This window comes from Dendropsophus ebraccatus, chromosome 12 (assembly GCF_027789765.1).
Source record: "Dendropsophus ebraccatus isolate aDenEbr1 chromosome 12, aDenEbr1.pat, whole genome shotgun sequence".
In the NCBI taxonomy this organism is placed as follows: Eukaryota; Metazoa; Chordata; class Amphibia; order Anura; family Hylidae; genus Dendropsophus; species Dendropsophus ebraccatus.
The window spans coordinates 68,789,406-68,816,524 of NC_091465.1; the positions used below are offsets into that span (position 1 = coordinate 68,789,406).

The following is a 27,119-nucleotide window of genomic DNA, read 5'->3' on the forward strand; positions in this document are numbered from 1 at the left end:
GCTGGTGGAACCTTGTGTCCTTGCATCAAATGGATGTTACTGTGATAGTACCATCTACCTAAATATTGTGTTCTCTAGACCAAGTCTCTCCATCATGGCAGTGGGACCTCCTAATGCCAGAGTCCTCTATCAGCAGGACAATGCGCCGGTCACTCTATAGAAACTGTTCCGGAAGGAGGAACATGACAAAGAGATTGAGGTGGAGACTTTGCTTGTAAACTATTTCATATACACAATGTCATCCACAGCAGGTAAGGCAATGTACATTCATAAGGGAAACAGATCACTGATCTCAGGGAGACCAGCCAAAGAGAACACTGTCGGCTTCAGGTCAAAGCGCTCAATGCAGTGAAATCCTTGGTGCATTGCTCCCTGGGAAACATGAATATGCAAAAAAGAGCCTGTGGAGCCTCATTTAAGGGTACTATTAAACCAACAGATCTGACGACAGATTATCTGCCAAAGATTTGAAGCCAAACCCAGGAACAGACTATAAACAGAGATCAGGTCATAAAGGAAAGACCGGATTTCTCCTCTTTTCAAATCCATTCCTGGGTTTGGCTTCAAATCTTTGGCAGATAATCTGTCGTCAGATCTGTTGGTGTAATAGTACCCTAAGTGTCTCGAAACACAGGACTAGCCAGATATCCCTCCGCGAAGGACCCGGCCAAGGGGTGACTCCTGTAGGGAAACCACCAATACCTGGCCTTGGTTTCTCCCTTGTCATTACATTGACTTATAGGGTCACTTAATACGGTGGTTTTGGTGGTTTCCCTACAGGAGCCACCCCATGGCTGGGTCCTTCCCGGAGGGATATCGGGCTAGTCCTGTGTTTCGAGACTCTTAAATGAGGCTCCACAGGCTCTTTTTTTTTTTTTTGCATATTAATGTACATCCATGAATTATTGTCGAAACATGTTGGGAGTTCTGTACAGGAACAGTCAATCATTGCATCTATGGCTGCTTATAGATTATAGATATCCTTTGTTTGCAGCCTGTCATTCACCTATTGTGGGGCATTACAAAGTGGGCAGCACATCAGATGGCACGAGGCAGCTACGCAGGCTGATATACCATGCGGTTGTTGGGTAGGTAGCTCATGGCTGTCACAGTATAGTCAGTGCATGTGTGGAGGAGGAGGAGGATGATGATGATACAGTGGCTGTCAGGATGCACACAGCATCTCAAGGCTTGTGGGTTGAGCAGCTGCCTCCTCCTCCTCCTCCTCCTCCTTCACAGTGGGAAACTCCTGGGCATGTGACTGCTGGAGTTAAGATGGCAGCTCTGTCTGAACCCTTAGGTCTGGAGAGAGGTAATAGACACAGTGCATGTTGCATTGCAGGGGCTGGGATGTTGCCTGTAGCAGATGACTGTAGTCAGGAGGAGGAGGGGGAGCCATGAATGGATTAGCTTTACCTGTTCATTTTCCCACTGGCATCAACCTGCTAATCAGGGAAGTGACTGATGGACAGAATAACCTTGCACTTACCTTCCCTGGCTTCCTAATGCTGGGCTGCTGCTTCCAGCTCTGAAGGCAGAACAGATTGTAAATGTGGCCTGGTAATCTCTTCGCTGACTATTTGGTAATTGTTGTACTTGATCAAATTTGTCTTTTAGAAATGTTTTTACATAGCAGTTAAGATTGTAACGTAACGTAGTAACATGCTGCATGGAGTACGCTGTAGCTCTAAAAGGGGAATGCAGGCAAGGAAACAAGTGTCTGGGGAAACGATGGGGGGGTTGTTGACCTTTGACTCATTATAGATGGATATGCGGCATTTAGATAGATAGATAGATAGATAGATAGATAGATAGATAGGAAAGAGAGAGAGATAGGAAAGAGAGAGAGAGAGATAGATAGGAGACAGAGCTATATTAGATAGATAGATAGATAGATAGGAGATAGATAGGAAAGAGATAGATAGATAGATAGATAGATAGGAGATAGGAGATAGATAGATAGATAGATAGATAGGAGATAGATAGATAGATAGGAGATAGATAGGAGATAGATAGATAGATAGGAGACAGATAGATAGGAGATAGATAGATAGGAGATAGATAGATAGATAGGAGATAGATAGATAGATAGGAGATAGATAGGAGATAGATAGATAGATAGATAGATAGATAGGAGATAGATAGGAGATAGATAGATAGGAGATAGATAGAAGATAGATAGATAGATAGATAGATAGATAGATAGATAGATAGATAGGAGAGATAGATAGATAGATAGATAGATAAATAGCAGATAGATAGATAGATAGATAGATAGATAGATAGATAGATAAATAGGAGATAGATAGATAGATAGATAGATAGATAGATAGGAGACAGATAGATAGATAGAAGATAGATAGGAGACAGAGCTATATTAGATAGATATTAAATAAATGAATAGATAGATATGATATTATTATTAGTACAAAGATTAAGTACACTTGATTCCATATTCTAGATTTTTAGAACACAGCCTGGATGGGTTCCAAGGATCACAGAAGGATATACATGCTGTGTCTCATGCCTAATCTTGCTTATGTATATTCTGCATTTCATATCTCCAGATATATAATATGTGGTGCAGTTTGGGTCTCTTTCTATAAAGCTCCATGCTGTATCCCCCAGGGCGCAATATTATGATGTATTTGTACATCTGGCTGACTGTCACCCATGATATAATAGGGTGGGGAGCGGCAGCTGTCAGTGACGACTGTTCTAGCACATATACAGTTGCTGTCTACAATGAGGCTAAGAAAAAAAAACTCCCCCCCGCCCCCCCCCCCCCCCCCCCCCCCCAAAAAAAAAAAAACAAAACACAGCCTCACACTTGTCTGTTAGATGTGTCTTTTATTGAGGATTAATTCCATTTAAGTTATTGGGGCTGATCTGAAATACCAAACATGGGTCTAGGGACAAGGGTGGCTCTGATTCTATTCCTATAAATGCTCTATCTTCCAAGATGTTTATTAAATCATATTATGAGATTCTTATTCCAATGAAGAGCGGTTATTCCCAGTACAGGGTTTTCTCTGTCCATTTCAGTTAGTATTGGATTCCATGTTAATAAGTCGTTGGGCTTCCTTCCATCAGGTTTATGCCAAACACTTCTAAAGTTAACAATCCAAAAATGAGAAGTCTATGAGCACCTGTGCTGGTGCCAAGAAATTTTTTAGGATGTTGAACTCAAGTGGGATGCTGCATTCTGACTGCTACTTAAAGGAGAAGTCTGGTGAAAATTGTACTGCCCCCCAAAGGTTATACGAATCACCAATATACACTTATTACGGGAAATGCACATAAAGTGCTTTTTTCCCTGCACTTACTACTGCATCAAGGTTTCACTTCCTGGATAACATGGTGATGTCACTTCCTGGATAAAATGGTGATGTCACAACCCGACTCCCAGAGCTGTGCGGGCTTTGGCTGCTGGAGAGGATGATGACAGGGGACACTGAGGGACACAGCGCACTGGAGAGACACTGGGCATCCCTCTGCCATCATCCTCTCCAGCAGCCACAGCCCGCACAGCTCTGGGAGTCGGGTCGTGACATCACCATTTTATCCAGGAAGTGACATCACCATGTTATCCAGGAAGTGAAACCTTGATTCAGTAGTAACTGCAGGGAAAAAAGCACTTTATAAGCATTTCCTGTAATAAGTGTATATTGGTGATTTGTATAACTGTTGGGGGGCAATACAGTACTTTAATTAAAAAAAAATTTCGCCTGACTTCTCCTTCAATATACAGTGGTATATCTGGTTTCATGTTTTATAATGTTTTAAAAATGCTTCTGCATCCTCTGAGAAGGTTGTACTCAGTGGGACTGTGGACTGCCAGGCTGGTGGTGGTGCACAGTTTTGTATCGGCGGTGGAAGCACTGATATCACTTGTGTTCTTTTTCTGGTGGAGGACTGGTTGACTGGTAGACCTGGGAGCTTTATGTACATGATATGGACTGGTGCAGTACTGCATAACTGCCCCATGATGTCCACAGGCTGGTGTAGGGGGGGAATGGCTTTTTTTGAGGCTATGTGTCTATTGCTGTGCATATGGCGTTTGTTTTTTTTGTTTTTTGTTTTTCCTAATGTTTTTGTCACCTTTTGTGGTCCTGCAACTATGTCACATGATGGCAGAGGAAAAAGATCACTCAAAAATGCCTAAACCACAAAAAGATCCTTCACACATAAAGTCAAAAACGCCAAAAAAACTGCCAGAAAAAAAGCAACAGCATGAAAAAAAAAACTGCCATGCGCTACATTGGCATTTTTTTTCCTGCCTATTTTTGCCTGAAAAACACCAGACAAAAAGTGTGTGTGTGAGGGCACCCTAATGGATGCATGAAAAAGACCTGGCCCAGTCAGCCTAGAAGGAGATTGCAACAATATGTACCTATGGTGTCACCCCACTGAAAGGCGCAACCGGTCACTTGCCAGATGGTGAGGCGTGATGCCACCTCTGTGGTGGTTGGTCGGAATATAGCTCAGCCAGGTGTTATGCTGTTGTGACACCAGTGCCGGTTGGACACACAGGTATGGCTGCACACCTGCTTTTATTTTAGATGTACCCTTTCCCCTGTGGTCGGTGACCTGCCGGGCTGTTTGGGGGTCCCTTGGGCGCTTATCACAGTGGTCCGGAGTGGAGTTCTCACCCACCTGGACTATTGGTACCACCACCCACAGAAAGGGAGATGACCCAAGGAAGAGGCAATGGCTGTGTAGGTGCTTAGTGAATAACCCAGTTAAAATAAATAAACTCTTCTTTACTGCAGGAAGGCTTAATACAGTGATGTACAGTAGGATCTTGACTTGATAATATACTTTAGGGTGCGTTCACACCTACAGGATCCGCAGCGGACTTTCACGCTGCGAGTTTGCAGCAAAATCAGCTGCGGATCCTGTACTGGGAAGCTCAATGGGTCCCATACGCGCAGCGGATCCGCTGCCTGCATGGGACCCGGCCCCCTGCGCGGCCGCCCACAGCTTACAGCCCCGGCCCCCTTAAACCCCCGCATCGCCCGCACGCCCTGCCCCCCCCCCACGCACGCCCGATCGCCACCCTGCCGCCTCCCCACATCGCACGCCCGATCGCAGCCCCGAGCATACATCACCTGCTCGGCCCGTGGCTGTGTGATGCTCCCGGGTGGGGAGGAGGGATGGAGGGGTGGTGCAAAGTTAGGGCACAAATACTCCCGTTGGGCGCAGGGCTGCCAGTTTAAAAGTTGTTTTTTTAGGACAATAACTGCATCACCTGCCGAACGGACCGCAGGACAGATCTTGGATTAAAAGCAGCTATCCGAAAGTGGTTTGGGGGGGTCAGATTGTGGGTACAGAGTCGCTTTAATCTTTAGTGACATGACCTATGCTAAGAGCTTAAGGAGAAGTACAGCCGTACTGACTGAGTTGCGTACTGAGAGGCAGAAGAGGTTCAGAGAAGTAGAGAGAAGGATGTTGTGAGAGTCCCAACCAATTTAGTACTGTGCTCTGACGAAACTTTAGAAGGAGAATAAGTAGAATACTTGGGAGTAGAGAGAATACTTGTGCCCGTGTTTTGACTCTTTGGTTTTTGCACCACCTATTGCCCACCAGTGTCAGGCGACCCGTCCTAGAGGGTCACAGAAGCCCCAGACCTTGTTACCTGGGATGAGCAGAGTGGTCAGAGTTTTCTGATTATACCCGTGCTGTGAGATAGAGTACGTAGGCTTCTAGCAACTTTGTTCTATCCGGATCAGTTTCTTCAGGATACTGTCTTGCACTTTAAGACGAGTTCTCTGCGTGGGTTGGGATGATCCCTGACTTGTCCTCTCTAAGTGTGCGTTCAGCACTGCATAGTGTATAGAAGTGCTGCTTTCAAGAAAAGAGTGCTAAGATGTCCCATGTGCGAACGTCATCTACAGAGACCAACCCAAAACCTAAAACTAATGGTGTTGCTACACTTCCTCTTCCCATGTGACTTCCTCCTAAAGCATCTGTAACGTGTGCTGTGAGTGGGTGAGAAGAGAGTGCAAGAGAAAGAGAAGAATAGAGATAGGCAGAAAGAGAAAAAGCTCCCATTGGTGCACAGGTCCTAGAAACAATAACCCTTTAGTTACCTACAGCTGTGCAATACTTAGGTACACAATATACATACTAGCGACATTTAATGGCAAAACTTAGGTACTACGTCATTACCACTTTTACTTTGAAGTCCAGACTTTTGCTAGGGGTGTAAAGAGAAGAAACATCCGTGGTGGGACATTATATACCTAACAATTCCTCTCACGGCTTCAATGGGAGCTTTGGTGCTGAATAGCGTTCGAAAGAAGTATCATCACTTCTTTCCAATGCATTTCTTCCACTTCAGGAGTCGGGAAGCAAGATTTGGGGCAGCATGACTCTTGTCTCCAGTTTGGGTGTGGGTTTTATAGTTCAGTTCCTTTAAAGTGAGTACAGATGAAATGTAATGCCAGACACAACCTGAGGGGAGGTGCTGTTTATGCAAGAGGTACTAAGTAGTACTGTGCTCTGCCGGGATGTTGGAGGATGAGGTAGAAATATAAAAATACTTGAAAATACTTGTGCCCGTGCATCGACCTTGGTCGGAATGAACCACCTATTGCCCTACCAGTGTCGGGGGACCCGTCCTAGAGGGTGGCGCAAGCCCCAGACCTTGTTACCTGGAATGAGCGGACTGCTGAGGGTTTCCTGCTGACAACCGCTCTGCGAGATAGAGAAAGAGTTTGAAATAGGTAGATAGAGTGCAAGATAGAGCAAAGTTGCTAGAAGCCTACGAACTCTATCTGTATCAGTTCCTAGATTTTTGCCTTTATGATACTGTCCTGCACTGTGACTCTCCTAGTCCTCGGCGTGGGTTGAGATAATCTCTGACTTGTCCTCTCCTGTGAGGGTTTAACACTGCATAGTGCTGAGTAAGGTTCTTGAAGAGAAACTGTTAGGTGCATCTTGTCTTGCTTCCTCACCATACAGGAACCTGACTAAGATTACTGCTGGGGACCTGGCAGAGGGCCAGGGCCCAAAGGAACCACTGTAAGGGGCATCTACCTTGCATCCTTCCCCTACAACGTCCAGCACAAAAAGACCTCTGCACATCCTCTACCCATGTGATTTCCTATCTACAGCTCCCTGTAATGCGTGCTGTGAATGGGTGAACAGTGCATAAAGAAGAAATAAGGAAAGAGATGATAGGACAGAAGAAAAAGATCCTCTTATAGGTTCACAGATCCATGTGACACATAAGCAAACAATAACCCTTTGCATACTTCAGCTGTGCAGCAACTAAGTGCATAGGCTTACAATTGCGACATCTAGTGGCGAAACTTTATCACTACTACATCACCACTTACTTACAATAAGTACAGACTTTTGCGAGGGGTGTAACCTATAACAACACCCGTGGTGGGATACCACACCAACATTGTCTGGAAACCGGGAGATCAGCTGTCCCAGGGAGCTGGGACTACCCTGTAGCCAGCAATGGACTAGCCAAAGCAGTCCAGTGCCGGTAATTGAAGTGAAAAGGCGATTTTTAAGTGACGACAGGGCTGTTGCAAATCCTGTTCTCAGTACTTACATTTAAGTCCGGGAATGGAGATCCTTTTTACCCTACACCTCCCAGTGTCTAAGGGAAATTTTTATTTATTTTATAAATAAATCACTAAAAAAATTATAGTTGTCACTGAGTCAGCGTCACTTGTCAGTCATCACCTAACCATGAAAAAACGGATCAAAATAGATGCACACAAATGATAAAAACAGATTTTAAAGATGCAGTGTGAACTCAACCTTAGACAACTGTGCTGTGAATTCTTTGAGAAGTGCAGTTTTCAAGCATACAGCATAAATGGTAATTGGTTCCTTAAAAAATCTATGTTGGAAATTTTTATGAAATTTTTTAAATTTGCTGCTGAACTGCTAAGTCCTCTAATGTAGTAAAATATTAAAAGGATGCTTACCAAATTGTTCCAACAGAAAGTAGACATAATGTGAATTATTAACCCAGTTATGCGGCATGACTCTTATAAGGAGAGAATTTCAAATTTCAAAAAAGTTTTCCAAATTTTCACTACATTTGGGAGTTTTTTCACAAATAATTGCTGAATGTATTGGCCAACATTTTTTACCAACACAACGTACAGTACAATGGGTCAAAAAAAGAAAAATCAAAGGATTACTGGGATATGTTAAAGAGACTCCACTGGATTGTCCTTTCTTTCAAATAAACTGTTGTCAGAAAATGACAAAGATTTTTAATTTACTTCCAGTACTTATCAGCTGCTGTATGTCCTACAGGAAGTGGTGTATACTTTCCAGTCTGACACACTGCTCTCTGCTGCCACCTCTCTCCATGTCAGAAACTGTCTAGAAAACCTCTCCTCTATCTATCTATCTATGTATCTCCTATCTATCTACCTACCCATCTATCTATCTCCTATCTATCTATCTATCTATCTATCTATCATCTCCTATCTATCTATCTATCTATCTATCTATCTATCTATCTATCTATCTATCTATCTATCATCTCCTATCTATCTATCTATCTATCTATCTATCTATCTATCTGTCTATCATCTATCTATCTCCTATCTCTATTTATCTATCTACACTCACCGGCCACTTTATTAGGTACACCTGTCCAACTTCACATTACCACTTAATTTCTAATCAGCCAATCACATGGCGGCAACTCAGTGCATTTAGGCATGTAGACATGGTCAAGACAATCACCTGCAGTTCAAACCGAGCATCAGTATGGGGAAGAAAGGTGATTTGAGTGCCTTTGAACGTGGCATGGTTGTTGGTGCCAGAAGGGCTGGTCTGAGTATTTCAGAAACTGCTGATCTACTGGGATTTTCACGCACAACCATCTCTAGGGTTTACAGAGAATGGTCCGAAAAAGAAAAAACATCCAGTGAGCGGCAGTTCTGTGGGCGGAAATGCCTTGTTGATGCCAGAGGTCAGAGGAGAATGGGCAGACTGGTTCGAGCTGATAGAAAGGCAACAGTGACTCACATAGCCAACCGTTACAACCAAGGTAGGCCGAAGAGCATCTCTGAACGCACAGTACCTCCAACTTTGAGGCATATGGGCTACAGCAGCAGAAGACCACACCGGGTGCCGCTCCTTTCAGCTAAGAACAGGAAACAGGCTACAATTTGCACAAGCTCATCGAAATTGGACAGTAGAAGATTGGAAAAACGTTGCCTGGTCTGATGAGTCTCGATTTCTGCTGCGACATTCGGATGGTAGGGTCAGAATTTGGCGTCAACAACATGAAAGCATGGATCCATCCTGCCTTGTATCAACAGTTCAGGCTGGTGGTGGTGGTGTCATGGTGTGGGGAATATTTTCTTGGCACTCTTTGGGCCCCTTGGTACCAATTGAGCATCGTTGCAATGCCACAGCCTACCTGAGTATTGTTGCTGACCATGTCCATCCCTTTATGACCACAATGTACCCAACATCTGATGGCTACTTTCAGCAGGATAATGCGCCATGTCATAAAGCTAGAATCATCTCAGACTGGTTTCTTGAACATGACAATGAGTTCACTGTACTCAAATGGCCTCCACAGTCACCAGATCTCAATCCAATAGAGCATCTTTGGGATGTGGTGGAACGGGAGATTCGCATCATGGATGTGCAGCCGACAAATCTGCGGCAACTGTGTGATGCCATCATGTCAATATGGACCAAAATCTCTGAGGAAGCTTCCAGCACCTTGTTGTATCTATGCCACGAAGAATTGAGGCCGTTCTGAAGGCAAAAGGGGGTCCAACCCGTTACTAGCATGGTGTACCTAATAAAGTGGCTTGTGAGTGTATCTGTCTATCTATCTATCTATCTATCTATCTATCTATCTATCTATCTATCTATCTATCTCCCTATCTATCTATCTATCTATCTATCTATCTATCTATCTCCTATCTATCTATCTATCTCCTATCTATCTATCTATCTATCTATCTATGTTCTATCTATCTATCTATCTATCTATCTATCTATCTATCTATCTATCTATCTATCTCCTATCTATCTATCTATCTATCTCTCTATCTCTCTATCTATCTATCTATCTATCTATCTATCTATCTATGTTCTATCTATCTATCTCCTATCTATCTATCTATCTATCTATCTATCTATCTCCTATCTATCTATCTATCTATCTATCTATCTATCTATCTATCTATCTCCTATCTATCTATCTATCTATCTATCTATCTATCTATCTATCTATCTCCTATCTATCTATCTATCTATCTATCTATCTATCTATCTATCTCCTATCTATCTATCTATCTATCTATCTCCTATCTATCTATCTATCTATCTATCTATCTATCTATCTATCTCCTATCTATCTATCTATTTATCTATCTATCTATCTATCTATCTTACTCTCCATTAGGCTTCATTTCAGTTCTTCAAGTGCTAGAAGGTATAACAGGCTTTCTAATTGTTAGGTCTATAGGGCCTTCTCCTGGAACATGCTGATAAAGCTTTTGAAGTATCTAGGACGGGGTGAACATAATAAATCTGAAGTGTATAATGCAGCTTTTCATCAGTCTTTTTGTACATTCCGAGTTTTTCCATCTCCCAGTTTTCATAGATGTCTCTCTTCCTTTGTTCTGTGCCCTCCATTCTTCATTGGATATTCAGACACCAGGTTCTTATGATCGCTGGGCCATGTCCTCGTGTTGCGGCAGAACCCCTAAGGTCTTTTTCCATTGCTGCTTCTAATCTTGGCAGAACAGAGCTAATTAACTCCTTACTATTCTTCATATAGTTATCAATGGAAGCCAGTTATTGCATCAGATCTCAGGATTGTAACTGCACTAAAATATGGAGTCTATGTGTGGTGAATGGATACAGTATACTTAACCGCTACATGACCCCTGGATATATATTTCTATAACGATTTGCAACAACGGCCGTGATTACTATGGAGCTTAGGTAGTGCTGCCCTTTATGGAATCCCAGCTAGAGTGTATACACTAGCGGCCCTACAAAAAACTGACATGTCAGTTTTCTGCGGCCGCTATTCACTGATTAGCGGCCTCAGAAAACCTGTCAGTGCAAACAATGGAGCGTGCGGCTCTGGCCGCACGCTCCATTGTATACAGTGGCGAATTAGGATGTGGGCACCCACAATGGCCATTTCGTGACCCAGCCAGTGTGTTACGCCATGTGAACATGGCCTACCGGTTTATGCACACTGAGCAATTCTCGCGGAATTCCACGCCGACAGATGTCACATATTTTATAACACTCATGGAATTGTGAAAAAAGGAGCTCCAATAGAGTTCTATGAAATTCTGCCAGCACAATCTGCCCAAAGAATTGACAGGTCTATGATATCTGTAGAAAAGTATCCTCAGAACTGCTCACCCCGAAAGTAAGGCACCCCCTACTCTACATTAGAGCTCCTCAGAGTACCCCTTTAAGATAGATACTGGGGTCTATAATATCTGTAGAAAAGTATCCTCAGTACTGCTCAGCACTTACCCCAGTTTCCCAGTTTCCTTGTGTATAGAGTTGCCAGCAGTTTGCCCCATTCTTGTGACCCAGTTGACTCCTGGCAGCTGGAGAAGTTGGATGCATGCCTAGGGCTGCCATGGTTTCCAGGGACTCCCAAGGGCGGCATCCATTTTTGCAAGAATGAAATACTAAGCATTCAGGTCTAGAGAATGATACCAAACCTGAACAGTTTGGCAAGTCCATTCAGCTCTAATCCTTTCAGCACTGGAACAGTATTCAGGATAACCAATAGAATATAATACCAAATACAGTGGTGCCTTGGATTACGAGCATAATTCGTTCCGGGACCGTGCTTGTAATCCAAATCCACTCATAAACCAAAGCAAATTTTCCCATAAGAAATCATAGAAATGCCAACAATTGGTTCCACACCCCAAAAATCATGATTTATTATTCTGAATAACATGTAAAACAGATGAAACAAACATTCAGAAACAGCAGAATATGTGATATTATAAGTTACTGTACAGTAATGGAGAGGATGGGAAACACAAGGGCGGACACAGACTGCAGGGAGCATGAAGGAATGAGCAGGGCAGATGTGGGCACATACATGCAGCGCTCTCTGTCCGGGGAGAAAGGGGTTACAGCTATGCAGACATTACCTCCACAGTCCTGTCCCCTGATGTAAACCCCAGCCTGAAGTGGATCTGCTATGATTTGGAAGGTGAGGAAGACTTCCTGGGTCAGAGTACAGTGCTGTAGACCCCACTATGCAGACCATGCCCCTTCCCTACTCGCCCTTCCACCCAGTACAGAGAGCTCTTAAACCAAAGCAAAGCTCTTAAACCAAGTCACAATTTAGAAAACCTGTGAGCTCTTAAACCAAAACGCTCTTAAACCAAGGTACCACTGTAGTTACTAATCTTTTTATGCCTTGTAGATGTATCCCGTGCCATCGAGCTGCTGGAGAGACTGCAACGAAGCGGAGAAGTGCCGCCGCAGAAACTGCAAGCCCTGCAACGAGTTCTGCAGAGCAAGTTCTGTTCTGCCATAAGAGAGGTCAGTTTCCAAGGTACTGTGGGCAATGCTGGTGCTATGGATGGTAACCCCCTCTGGCTGGTCACTCTCTATGGTACTCGTGGCACTGGTTCTGTCTTTGTGGAAAGAATTGAGGGCACCATAGCAAACATTAAAGAAATCGATCACAGATTTTGTACGTTGTATTATCTTATTCTTGACACCTATGTCTTTCTGTATTCTCTTCTCGCAGGTGTATGAGCAGTTGTACGATACCCTAGATATCACAGGTAATGCTGAAATAAGGGCACATGCCACTGCTAAGGTAAGTTGTGATGGGCCATAGACTATTATGACAACTCCTATTACTTTTGTTCTGGCACCTGACGAATACTAGAACATCTTGTCATCTTATTTGCTGTATGACCTGGTTGACCAATGAGCAGGGTTACTGACCAGTGTTACAGTTCTGTATATACCGTTGGTATACCTGTATACCGTAGAAAAGGAGACCCTATTAGGTAAATCCTGCAGCATGAGTGAGTTCTTCCAGTGACTGACAGCTGTCTTACTATGTGCATATATGCCAGTAGCACCCATGTATAAATACATTTCAGGTGGACTTACACTTTAACCCTTTAAGGACAGAGCCAATATTCGTTTTTGCTCTCTCATTTTCTCCCCCTTGTGTTTAAAAAACCATAGCACTTCACCTACCGACCCACATGAGCCCTTATTTTTTGTGACACTAAATGTACTTTGCATTGACCGACTTAATTTTTCCATAAAATATGCTGCACAACTGGAGGAAAAATGTTTATGCAGTGATTAAAAAAAAAAGGGCATTTTTTTTTATTTGGGGGAATTTTGTGTTGACACTGTTTGCCACATGGTAAAACTAACATGTTATTTATGTTCCTTAAATCGGTCCGATTACAACGATATGTAACTTCTACAACTTTTATTTTACTTGATGGCTTTTAAAAAATGTAAGTCTTAAAAAAAAAAAAAAAAGTTCTTCAAATTGCTCTATTCCCATCCTTATAACACTGTTATCCTTTGGTCTATGGGGCTATTTGAGGTGTCATTTTTTGCGCCATGATCTATTCTTTCTATCGGTACCTTGATTGCATATATGGGACTTTTTAATAGTTTTTTATTACAATTCTTCTGGATGTTATTGTGACCAAAAATCATAAATTTAGCATTTTGGGTTTTTGCGCTTACACTGTTTACCGTGCGAGATCAGGAATGTGATAATTTAATAGTTCGGGCAATTACACACATGGCGATACCAAATATGTATGTTTCTTTATTTCTTTATTTTTTATTTATAAAATAGGAAAGGGGGTGATTCAGACTTCTATTAGCGGAGGGGATTTTTTAATTGAGTAAAAAAAAAACTTTTTTTTTTTTTAACTTTTAGTCCCTCTGGGGGACTTTTATTACTACTGCAGTGATCTCTCATAGAAATCGCTGCAGTGTACTTACAATACACTGATCAATGAGATCAGTGATAGATTGCTTATGGCTGCTGCAGCCAGAAGCATTCTATTACCGAGCCGGGATCATCGTCATACAGACGCTGAGGCCCGGCCAGGTAAGCAGAGGGGATCTACCCCACTAGACACCAGGAAAGGGGCTGCAACGCTATTAAGATGCAGCCGCGGCGGCTGATGCGTGCGGTCCCTGGCTGTACATAACAGCCAGGTGGCGCACGCTGCAGAGAGGGACGCTCCAGGACCTCTTTGCATCTCCCTAACGGCAGCATGACGATTATACTCGTCATGTGTCGTTAAGAGTTTAAGAAGAATTATCCATTATATATTATATGTTGAATACAGTGGTGTTTTTAGGACATTGCAGTGATAGCTGTGCCTAAGGCCTTATTCACACATCCTGTAAAGTTGACCGTAATTGTGGATCCATAATCACAGATCAATTTACAGCACACTGATTTATACTCGGCTATTCACAAAGTCCGTGGTAATTTTGATCTGTAATCCGTTCCGTAAAAATCCTAGTGCAGATTGTGATTGCGGTACGGATTACCAATAGTCTTTGGCATCCGTATTTTTTACATCCGCAAAAAACACAGATCAAATGTATGCAAATTAGTACTTCACATTTTACGGAGATGGATGCAATTACAAATGCAAATACAGATTATATTCCACGGTTCACAGAGAAAAAATAGCGGCCCAGGTTTTTGCGGCCCAGAAAAATCACTGAACGTGTGAATGCGGCCTAAAGGTCGCACAAAGATTATAGACTAGCAAACATAAGTACTCACCAGGAGTTTCAATCCACTCCTAAGGTCCATAGCACAACACAGGAAGATCTGCTGAATATGATGAGGTAAAAACAAGGTGGTGACATTTTGGGTAGCGTTCAACATACTTGGGAAAACTGTCTGGGTTTGGCAACTTCTCCAAACCCGAACACCTAACAATTTGATTCACAGCATCTGGAGAAGTTGGATGCCGCCCTAGGGCTGCCAGAAAAACATGGACAGAACCATAGGCCATATTTTCCAGGACTGAATCTAGATTCTGGGAATCAAATCTCGAGTGTTCAGGTTTGGAGAAGTTGCGGAACCCTAAGCTTGCTCAATACTAATTTTAGAACTTTTATGTGGGTTTTCCTTAATGCAGGAGAACGGATTTATGAAGACCCTAATATGCATCTCTTCCTTGCTGTTCCAGTAGTTATGCTCCTCTTTGTATTATTACAATCCACGTTACTGTTATTAAGGGCACAGGGTCCTATTCCTGACTGCATCAATGTATAAACTTTTTTGGGCACAAATGCTCAGAAACAAAGCAAATAAGAAACCTTCAATGCTTTTCCTTCTCCATTAGGCCACTGTTGCTGCCTTTGCCGCCAGTGAAGGCCATGCCCACCCACGAGTTGTGGAGCTCCCAAAAACAGATGAAGGTCTCGGCTTTAATATCATGGGAGGCAAAGAGCAGAACTCTCCTATATACATTTCCCGTATTATTCCTGGTGGTGTGGCAGATCGCCATGGAGGGCTGAAACGTGGGGACCAGCTGCTATCTGTCAATGGAGTGGTAAGTGAGATACAACCCTGTATTGTCTAGCTTGCCCCATTATGGTCACTGGCACCCATTATATTCTCCATAAATACTGATCTGCTACAACTATAGAGATGCAGAGGTCAGGGAGCTTTAGGGAGGGCTCAGATTTGGGGCACCATACTACATGTTTTCTATGAGACTTAGGGCTTGAAGCTGCCTTTATCAGTGACAAAGAATACTATGTGTGGAATATGGTTGGTTGGCTGGTTATAGTTTTCAACCAGGAAACTCAACATTGTGGATCTAATATCCTCCCAAGAGCTGGAACAAGTGAAAGCGTACATTAGACAATCCATGCATGAGAACCTAATATCTACGCCTGGTTTTATAGCAGTGTTATAGGATCTTCTTGGGGGGTGAACTCTTTTCAGAACCAGAAGGTTAGGGTACATTGCATAGAGGGCACCAGACACCACAGATAGCATTTAAAGCTCATGCAAAGAGGAGCCCGTGGAGCTTCATTTAAGAGTCTCGAAACACAGAACTAGCTAGATATCCCTCCGGGAGGGACCCAGCCAAGGGGTGGCTCCTGTAGGGAAACCACCAAAACCACCATATTTAGTGGCCCTATAAGACAATGTAATGACAAGGGAAAAACCAAGGCCAGGTATCCATCCACAGACAGCTGTTTCAGGGTGTTGCCCCTCATCAGTGTGGAGCAGAATTCTGGCTAGATGGAAGCAATGTCTAGTAGAGCCATACGGGAAACAGATCGCTGATCTCAGAGAGACCAGCCAAATGACAACACGGCTGCTGGTTAAAGCACTAAATATAGTGAAATGCTAGGGGCAGTGCTCTCCAGGAAACATGAATATGCAAAAAAAGCCTGTGGAGCCTCATTTAACAGTCACAAAACACAGGACTAGCCAGATATCCCTCCAAGAAGGGCCCAGCCAAGGTGTGGCTCCTGTAGGGAAACCACCAAAACCAAAGCTCATGGACAGAGGGAGAGCCCTGACTGGGTCCTTTCCAAAAAGTGTTCAAGTAACCTAACATTAATGTTTAACAGTATTTGGACCCTAAATCATTCTTAGGGCCGCATGAATGGATACCTATTACATTATATTGATGATGGGGTTACTTTGACATGAGGTAGCTATGTGTAATATACACAATGTAATAACCTCTAGACCAGTTTCAGTCCTCATGGCCCACCAAAAGGTTATGTTTTGAGGATATCACAGACGTAGGACACCTGTGATAATACCTGAGTATAATTATATCACCTGTAAAATACTAAGGAAATCCTCAAAATATGACCTGTTGGTGGGCCATGAGGACTGGAATTAAAGAGCACTGTTCTAGATCATATTTAGATGTCAGGTGCCAAACAAGCTGTGCTTAGCTATAGGATGCATGCCTTCTCCCTCCCCCACACCTTCTTGTCTTGAATAGTTGACATACATAGCTTGGCTTCCAGCACTGAGCCTTGTACTTTAATGAGGGAGAAGTGGAGGAGGTAGCTGGCGAGCATCCTAAGGCTCAGCACAGCCTCTTTGGCACTTCAGATCTATGCATGATCTAGAACTTGTAGATTTCTTTTTATAGTTAGAATTATGTGTTAACATACCAAATCTCACTGTTCCTACATCTGTATGAAAAATAGAAGGCCTTCTCCTTTAAGATGTGAGAGCTTTCCTAAATTCATACTGGGTTTGATCAACCTTTGTGGGCTAATCTCCCTATGGCCCAATAGCAGACACCATGGCTACTACCTATGGCCTTCTAGGTAAATGTACTTTCACTTGGGCATGGCTTTTCCAACTTAACTCTCTTTAGATACTTACCGGTCTTCTTTAGATACACTACATAATCAGGATACAGTTATCTATATCTACTGTATCCCGTGCAGAGTGTGGAGGGAGAGCAGCACGAGAAGGCGGTGGAGCTCCTGAAGGCAGCACAGGGAACAGTGAAGCTAGTCGTACGCTATACACCAAAAGTGCTGGAGGAAATGGAGGCCAGGTTTGAAAAAATGAGGACGGCTCGACGTCGGCAGCAGCAGACTAGTTACACGTAAGAGAACTCTATTTACTGACATTGATGGCAGCAGAGGGGCCCGTGTCACCCTTTATGGCTGAGTAAAAGAAAAAGGATACATTTATCTTAATTATGTTATATTACAAATAGAGATGAGTGAACCTGGAGCATGCTGGCGTCCACCCGAACCCGAACGTTCGGCATTTGATTAGCGGTGGCTGCGGAAGTTGGATAAAGCCCTAAGGCTATGTGGAAAACATGGATATAGTCATTGGCTGTATCCATGTTTTCCAGACAACCTTAGAGCTTTATCCAAGTTCAGCAGCCACAGCTAATCAAATACCAAACGTTCGGGTTCGGATCGAATCGAATCCGAACCCGGTTCGCTCATCTCTAATTACAAAGTATTATAGCTTTATTAAAGCAATGTAATGATAAAAAAAATACTTGAGTACCCCTTTAAGTTTACTCCATTTTTTTTAACCTGTATATGAATGATATATTTTACGTCTGTTACTACAATCAAATTCTCCCATCTGCAGTTAGTAAATCATTGCTATGGTATTATAGTATTGTCGCATTTCTTTGCTCGGTTCAGTGTAATAGCTCACGGCTCATTTCCCTTCTGTTGTGTCTACACTGAATCTTGTAGCTAATAATCAACTTCTACATTGTGTTTCCATCTTCCACCTCATAGAGAACATTAGTGTACCAGAGATTATCGTGTCATCCTCTATAACCACTTCACTTTCACTCCATTTACTTCTCCCTCCGCACAGATTATGGTCACACTTATAGATAGAATTAGGGGTGATTTGTAACGGATAATAGAACTCAGTGACAATAATAATGTACCCAAATAGAAATTGCTGTCAGATTGCGGTAAAACCCGGCAGATAGGTAAGTGATTACAGCTGTGGTCTTAGTACACACTGGGTCCTACCACAAGACGGCGCAAAAGGGCTGTATAAAGATTCTCAGAGGCACAACCTCTTGAACGTAGTGTTCCTCTAGATATGGCTCTACGATGGACTCAAAGACATTTGGCCCAGTTGACAGGCCTTAGAGGTGGTGCCATTCTCATGAATGAACTTGAGCCGTTGAAGAAGAGAGAGGCGATGCACACCTAGGGTACAGATGCTCTAGGCCCCGACTCCAAAATACAGATTCACTTTAAGTTCCTAGTATTGTGTTTATGTATACTAATAGTTTTTCCATGGCTATAGCAAGGTGTTCTTTGTTTTTTGCTGACCAACTTCTCCTCCTTTCTTCCAGGTCTCTTGAGTCTCGAGGATAGTCATTCCTTCTCACATACGTTCCAGAGAATTCATGAGCTTCGGACCCTCCACTATGTATTTATTGACTCATCTCAGACCCGTGTACAGTATTTATTTCAGTTGTGTTTGTATGAGAGAGTCCAGTGGGGAACGCAATGGTGTATGGAGAATGTTGCGAGGAGCTTGGAGAGAAATCGGACCATATAGTACAGCTGATACCCTGTTCTGATGGACTTTGGGTTTTAGTCATTTTGGGAAACCAGTAAAGCTAAGCCTGTATCTTCAAAAATGAGTCAATATTGCTATTGCGAGCCAGAGGCAACCATTCTTATTAGTAGCGAGAATTATCTGTGCTGAGTATAGTGGGCACATTGTGATCAGAATTAGCTTTCATTTACAATGACTTAATATAAGCAAATATACATAAAATAAGGTTACAAGTTATAAGTATAAAAGATTTCTAGGAGGGCTTGTCCATTTACATTAATGACCCTGACATAGTAAGCTGGTATTATGTTTGGGTCATCGTATGAGTGTTGACTTGGACCCAGAAGCACAACAATCCACATTTTGGGTCCAAGTAAAAGATGTATTTGCAGGGAATGGCTTGAATGGGGTCACTAGCTCAATACATTCAGGCCTTTGAGGTAGATGGGGCTTATGGCTTTGTAGCCGATTTTGACATATACACTCAACGGAGGGGCAAATTGTGCTGTGAACCTAGCCCTATAGTTCTGGTCCATATAGCCTTCGAGTCTTATGTAGCAAATATTTTCCTGAAAAAAAGTGCCCATAACTATCAAGAAGAGTTCAGTGTGATGCTTCTTCCTGAGTCCAGCACATAACCCTTGTCTCTGGCCAGGGTTATAGTTATGTTTTCTATAAATGTCATGGCACTTTAGGGTTAAACATAGATCACAAAGTAACGCAACCTGTGATTAAGACAGCGTGATCTTGGAGGTGAGTTTATATTATTTTTTTTTTATCTTATTGGAAGAAGGTGGCATCTTCCTTAGGTTTAAGCAGTTCTTGTTCCCTGTCCACAGGTTCTCTATAAATGTTTAACGGGGTTGTTCAGGCTTAAAAAAAACATGGCCTCTTTCTTTCAGAAACAGCAACTCTCCTGTCCTCAGTTTAGGTGTAGGCTTTTACAGCTAATTTCATTAAAGTGAATGGAGCTGAGTTTTAATACTAAATAGGGATGGTCCGAACCAAGTTCGGTTCGGGTTCGTACGAACCCGAACTCTCGGTAATAATTCCCGCTGTCTGCCTGCTCCGTGGAGAGGGTGGATAGGCAGTATCCCAGTTTTCCAGGCGGTCCTCCCGCTGTATCCACCCGCTCCACGGAGCAGGCAGACAGCGGGAATCTGATGCCGAGCGTTCGGGTTCATACAAACCCGAACCTCGGCAGTTTCGGACCATCCCTAATACTAAACATAACCTGAGGACTGGGGTGGTGCTGTTTTTGATAGAAAGTAGTTGTGCTTTTTCTAATACTGAATAACCCCTTTAAGACCCTCCTCAGTTTCCAAAAAACTTATAGGAGAGGGGAGGAGGGAGATGCAGCTGCAGTACACATCTTGTAGTGTTTATGTGACACTGACTGCTGTGAGAGGGGAAGAGGAGCAGCAGGAGGAGGAGACATCTGTTTGGTCCGAACTAGAGATCAGCGAACCGGGTTCGGGTTCGAGTCGATCCAAACCCGATCGTTCGGCATTTGATTAGCGGGGGCTGCTGAACTTGGATAAAGCTCTAAGGTTGTCTGGAAAACATGGATACAGCCAATGACTATATCCATGTTTTCCACATAGCCTTAGGGCTTTATCCAACTTCAGCAGCCACCGCTAATCAAATGCCGAAAGTTCGGGTTCGGATCGACTCGAGCATGCTCCAGGTTCGCTCATCTCTAGTCAGAACATAAACCAGCGGTGAAAAGGTAATTGAGCGATTATGCCGCTTATTGTTGTTATTATTATTATAGTAAGGCTAAATATTAACTTGACGGTCCATGGATCCAATGCCCCCTCATGCACCCTATTGCTACATAGGGACGCTTGGGGTATGTAGCCTTGTGACCCTATCTGGAATGCCCCTTGTCTTTTATGAGAAGAATATGATTTGGGGATAGGTCTGTGCTTCATTGTCTCCTGGTGGTGCGCTTGCTGCGAGCGTGCCGCGATCCCGCCATTGTGTGGCTAATTACGTGAATGCCATTATTATTCATCTCTATACATGCAGATGCAATCAGTGTTTTCATAGCCACAAACATAATAATCAGCCATTTATAGTGAATAATAAAGGAGGGGAATCTCTGAGGCTCCTATTAACATATTAGTTATTGTAGAGAGTGATTGGAATTAATCACATGACCCGCGCGCCCGGCAGGGGATATCATGTTGTCTGTGTAACGGCAGATTGGTAAAACAGGCCCGGCTACAATGTAACACATCGCTTTCTCTGCTGCCTCTTGACAATTTTATGTAATTACAGGAAAACTGTCTGATTCAGGATTTAAATAGAAGAAGATTCATCATTGTAATTAAAAGTTCTGATTACACAATGTACAAGATGCCAGCGGGCGCCAGCCACCTCCCCCATGCAGAATTCAGGGGTGCGCCAGGCAGCTACAGCCATCTTGCTTCTTTGGGTAGTGAAACAGGATAGAGCCCTGGTGAATTGGGGACCCCTAGTGGGCTGGAAGGGAATTACTAATATAACAATAGTTTAAAGTATACCTGTTGTGATTTTTTTTTAAAGAAATCAATAGGGGTTGTGATCACAAGCAGTTTTGCATTATATACTCTTTATTTTATTTTTACGTTTTCTATGTTTAACCCTTTCATGACCGAAAATCATTGATGCACAGATGTCCAGATCAAAGAACGCATATATACAGATTGTGGACATGAAGGGGTTAAATCAACATTACACATACAGCCAGCTGTGGTCCATGCTCCCTCCATGCTGATATTTGGTCTGTTCTCTCTTCAAAAAAAGAGACCAAACAAACGCAGGAAGTCCCAGTCTTTTGTGCACTCATGCAAGGAAAGACATCTGTTCATTATACAGGTTGTATATCAACTGAGGGCTATTTATATTATTATCTTTTGGTCATTTGGTCAATTGTTATGCAACAATTCAGTATAAGTATAATATCACTATGAGGTTGCAGAGGTTTTGGTGCTGTGTGACAGGAGAGCTGACCATACAATGCAAGCACCCCCAGGATTCTCTGCTACTGAATGTCACAGTAGCTCAGTAGCTGTACACATGCCCAGTGAAGGGATTCACCTAGTGACCATATGTAGATGGTTGAGTTAAACATAGAAAAAAAAATCAAAAAAATAAACAGAGCTTTTGACCACAAGCCCTGTTAAATTGAAATAAATTTTTGGTGACAGTGCCTTTTTAACCCCTTAACGACTCTTGCGTCGTTAAGGGCGTTCAGAGGGGGGCTGCGCGGCAACCCCACCCTGAACCGCCGCAGTCCTGGGTCTTATCTGCAGCCCAGGACAGCGGCTATTAGCAGGCACAGTCCTATCGCCGTGCCCGCTAATTAGATTTTTAAATGCTGCTGTCAAAGTTGACAGCTGCGTTTAAAATGCTTCTTTTCCCCATCCCTGGTGTTTAATGGGGGGGATCGCCCCCCAGCAACGTGATCACGGAGGAGTGATCCCCACATCTTTACCAGGCCGGAGTCTGCCCCGTAATGGCGCTGATCCCGGCTCGGCATTCTATTGTTCTCGGCTGAATCACCCTCTTTCCCCATTCTACAAATAAAAATAAATAAATAAACATGTTTAGAATCGTCACATGCATAAATGCCTGAACTATTAATTTATTTCATTCCTGACCTCTCGCGGTAAATGGCGTAAGCGCCAAAAAATTCCGAAGTGCAAAATTGCACATTTTTGGTTGCATCAAATCCAGAAAAATTGTAATAAAAAGTGAAAAACAGTGTAAACACGAAACCTCCCCAAATAAAAAAAAATGCATTTTTTTTTTTTCAATTTCACCACACATTTAATTTTTTCTGGTTTTGCATTGTACTTTATGCAAAAAATAATCCTGTCATTGCAAAGTACAATTAGTGGCACGAAAAATAAGGGCTCATGTGGGTTTCTAGGTGAAAAATTGAAAATGCTTTTAAGCACAGAAGAAAAAAGCAAAGAAGAAAAAACGAAAGCGCAAAAATGAAAATTGGCCCAGTCCTTAAGGGGTTAAAGGGAGTTATTTTATGGGGGGAGAAAAATCACAGGTAATCAGTGTATGATTTTAGGGAGTAGAATGTGAATGGACTGGTGGTCCTGCATTTACTCTCCATTCAGTCTCTGAGGGGCTGATGGAGACTGTTCATATTCGGTCCAGATGGGATCCCCATTTGAGTAATCGGTGCGATCCCAATTAGGGATGAGCAAACCGAACCATTACAAACCAGTTTCGTTACGAACTTTGGGAAAAGTTCGGTTCGGGACCAAACCGAACTTTGAGAAAGTTTGTTACGAATTTGGTAAAAATAACAGCGGCGACGCAAAATTGTACTTTTGTCACAGAATAGACCAGGATACAAGGGATTATTACTCTTATAATCCCTTGTATCCTGGTTTTCTGTAAATATCAAGGTGTGTGATGTCACCCCTGTTAGGGTGAGACCTTAAGTTAGTCTCCTCAGATATACCTGGGTGCTGCCTAATCAAAAATGTAATGTGACAGCTGTCTGTGAGTATCAACCAAGACACATGAAAGCAACTTCAGTGTTCAAGCTTATCGAATTTATTAAGGGAAAAATCAGTTCATATCTTAGGTTCAAAATAAGGTTCAAAAAATAGAACTTACTGGGTCCAAGGAACTTTGTGTCCTATGTCCCGTGTAATCACTTACACCTTGGCTAATTTTTTTTTTTTACTATTTTTGCACTTAGATTTTTTCCACTTTTTTCATTGTAATAGCCACTGCAACTAAACAAAATTATACCCTCCCACTAATGTAGCTGCAATTAGTCAGCCACTATAGCAAGGTTCGTTTTAGGTTCGGTTCGTACGAATCCGAACTTCACAAAAAGTTCGCTTATCCCTAATCCCAATGATCCGTCCCATTTATTACATATCCTGCAGAACACTGAGCTGTCATCTGTCAAGTATAGGGCTAAATAGTGATGGCTAGTATCTTTGACTGGTTGTTATATTTCTTTATATCATCCCAGGTTTTAAGCTTTAATATAAGTGGATAATATATGAAGTAAAAAGGTAAAAAGTAAAGAGGTTATCCTAAGGGTGGTATTACACGGGGCGATGAAGGCCCAATAATAACTGTAAACGAGCACCGATCTGCTAGATCGCCACTCGTTTACTGGGCCTATTACACGGCCCGATTATCGTTTAACAAGGGCTGCAGGGATATTGTTACCGATGTCCTTGCAGCCCTTGCTAAACTGCCATACATTACCTGTCCATGCTGCAGGGCTCCTCTTGCGGTCTTCTTCTCCCTGGGTCGCGCACGCTCCAGCTTCAGAGCAGCCTGTCTCAGTTGACAGGCTGCTCAGCCAATCACTGGCCGCAGCGGTCCCGGACAGTGATTGGCTGAGCGGCCTGTCAGCTCAGACAGGCCGCTCTGAAGCTGGAGCAGGCGGAACCCGGGGACAAGACCGCAAGAGGAGCCCTGAAGCCTGGATAGGTAATGTATATCGTCAGTTGCCGGCCGCGCAGCACTATTACACGTAGCGATGCGCAGCAATTATAGGTTCAACCCTATATCAACAATCAGCCAATGACAACGATCATCGGTTGATCATTGTATTTATTACATGGAACGATAACCGGCCGAATCAGGTCGATTATCGTTCCGTGTAATAGTACCCTAAAATTAACACTTACAGCCTATCCAAAGGTCAGGAAACTGAGATCCCTTGTCCCCCAGCTCCCCCAGCGGACGTGCTCGACCACTGCCCCATGCACTTACTATGGGACTGTGTGAGATAGCCGAGCGTTGCTAAATGTGCTGTAACAGCCTAAAACCTGACACATTATAGAGCTGCCGCATCTGATATTAGGCCAGGTAACCAGTGAACTATTTATAATATCATTATATTTTTATGTGTATATTTTATTTTTAGAGAAGAGATTGTAATAAAACAAAGCATATGATGTATGTTTCTTGAATCAGATAATAGAAAAAGCAGTGTGAGGCCATAGAGAGAACCCAGCATGGCTGTTGTTAATGCAATTCTCTAAAATAATGCTGATTGGCTGCAAGACTCAAGGGATAAAAGTAAGTGAACCCTGCATTTCACCTGATACTTATAGCACATGTGGAACTAGGGTCCAGGAGGCCATGATACATGTGGCTTCTGCTTTTACATCATATATGAAGGTTTCCTAGTGATGGAGTCCTAATGGTGGGGCAAGAGGTAAAGAGTTGTGAACTGCATATAGGAGGACAAAAAATAAATTATCAGATGCCATCCCATAGGAAGACCATCACACTTTTCCTGTATTGGGCAACTTTAAGGGGTAGTCCACCAAAAATCATTGTCTTGTCAAAACAACTGGTTTCACAAAATTATACAGATTTTTAATTTACTAATATTTAAAAATCTCGGGTCTGCCAGTACTTATTAGCTATTGTATGTCCTGCAGGAAGTGTTTTATTTTTTCAGTCTGACACAATGCTCTCTACTGCCACCTCTGTACAAGACAGAAACTGTCCAGAGCAGGAGCAAATATCCATAGAAAACTTCTTCTCTGGACAGTTCCTGTCTCGGACAGAAAGCACTGTGTCAGATTGAAAAAAATACATCACTTCCTGCAGGACATACAGCAGCTGATAAGTATGGGAAGACTGGAGATTTTTAAAGAGTCACTGTCGTATTTTTTTTTTTTTTTGCAGAAATCAATAGTCCAGGCGATTTTAAGAAACTTTGTAATTGGGTTTATTAGCCAAATCTGCCATTATCTGCATGTAAAAAGCCTTTTCCCAGGTCCCCCCCTCCTTCCTCTTTTTCATCCACTCTGAAAAATCAGAAAATTGTGACTTGTTGCAGGAGACGTCCCCTGTCTGCTCTAGGGAGAGGGGAGGGGGGAGGAGGAAGGAGGGAGTTAGCCGGCAGCAGAAAGCAGATAACAGAGGATTACAGGCACGGAGCTGGGTGACAGCTGTAATCTGAGCTCAGACTGGTCACTGGTGATGGTCAGAAGAGATAACGGGTGAGGGATTTGTAGATTAACTCTTTGTTGTCCTGTTTTGGTCTTTTCTTTAGCTCTCTCCATAGGAGAACAATGAAGACAGGGGGGAGAGCTTCAAACTGCTTTTTCATGATAAAAATGCATTTTTCGGATAATAAACCCAATTACAAAGTTTCTTAAAATCGCCTGGACTATTGATTTCTGCAAAAAAAAAATTCACGACAGTGACACTTTAAATACAAGTAAATTACAAATCTATATAACTTTGTGAAATCAGTTGATTTGAGGACAGGGGTGGTGCTGTTTTTGCAAGAAAGTATCTTTCGTTTTTCTAGTTCTGGATAATCCCTTTAAGGGGTCGGAATATGGACTGTCTCCAGGCAAAAACAACAATTCTGGTTAGTAAGAGGGTGAGAGCGGTAGTGAGTGTGTATGTTTGTGCTGTACTGAAGGAGATCCTCATATCTAGGTATGTCCTGTGCGGTGCCTTTACTCTTTGTTACTCATTCCACTGTGAATCTTCTGAAGTGAAGCATGTTATATCTAGTACATGTGAACAGTGACGTAGACTGGACATGTACACCTGTAGAAAGAGCACAATATCTGATCTGTGTTTTTGATGTTGTTGTATACTGTCATACCCTCATTCACCACAGTGGGCGCTGCAAATATAACACTATGGTTTGCAGGCCAACAGCCGGTTCTTCCTATATCCATTATGGCAATGAACTCTGAACTTAGTGATGTCATTCTGGAAGTTTTCTACTACCTGTAGTAATTGTTGAGGATTTAGAGGAGACGATTATAAGACGGTCTCTGTGATGATACAACCTGTTGCACATAATCTTGAATGCTGCTGTAGTGTCTGTGTACTTATAATAAAGAAGTACTGTCGGTAACAATACCGGGATGGAGACGTGTTGATTTAAAGGGATACTCCGGTGAAAATCTTTTTCCCAGTAATTGAAATGCATTACAAAGTTATATAACTATGTAATATGCTTCAATCACCTATCTGCCCCCCTTCCCTATCTTTTCCCCCCTCAATCCCCCACCAGGAAGTGAAGTAAACTCATTCTTAC

General features: G+C 42.8%; 1 protein-coding gene across 1 annotated transcript; it reads left to right on the forward strand.

Annotated features, from left to right (window-relative positions):
- Nucleotides 1-1,215: 1,215 nt before the first annotated feature.
- LIN7B (lin-7 homolog B, crumbs cell polarity complex component) lies at nucleotides 1,216-20,548 on the forward strand. The gene is made up of 6 exons (XM_069947370.1): nucleotides 1,216-1,312; nucleotides 12,425-12,543; nucleotides 12,755-12,826; nucleotides 15,363-15,572; nucleotides 17,452-17,615; nucleotides 18,855-20,548. The coding sequence occupies exons 1-6, from the start codon at nucleotides 1,276-1,278 to the stop codon at nucleotides 18,874-18,876; spliced, it is 624 nt and encodes a 207-aa protein (XP_069803471.1). The 5' UTR covers nucleotides 1,216-1,275; the 3' UTR covers nucleotides 18,877-20,548.
- The last annotated feature ends 6,571 nt before the right edge of the window (nucleotides 20,549-27,119 follow it).

Bases quoted from the DNA above. Each gene is read 5' to 3' on its own strand.
- LIN7B (XM_069947370.1), top strand. From the start codon at position 1,276: ATGGCAGCTCTGTCTGAACCCTTAGGTCTGGAGAGAG. The intron at 12,544-12,754 runs GTCAGTTTCCAA...CTCTTCTCGCAG, and splicing joins TCTGTTCTGCCATAAGAGAG to GTGTATGAGCAGTTGTACGA. The intron at 15,573-17,451 runs GTAAGTGAGATA...TATCCCGTGCAG, and splicing joins TGCTATCTGTCAATGGAGTG to AGTGTGGAGGGAGAGCAGCA.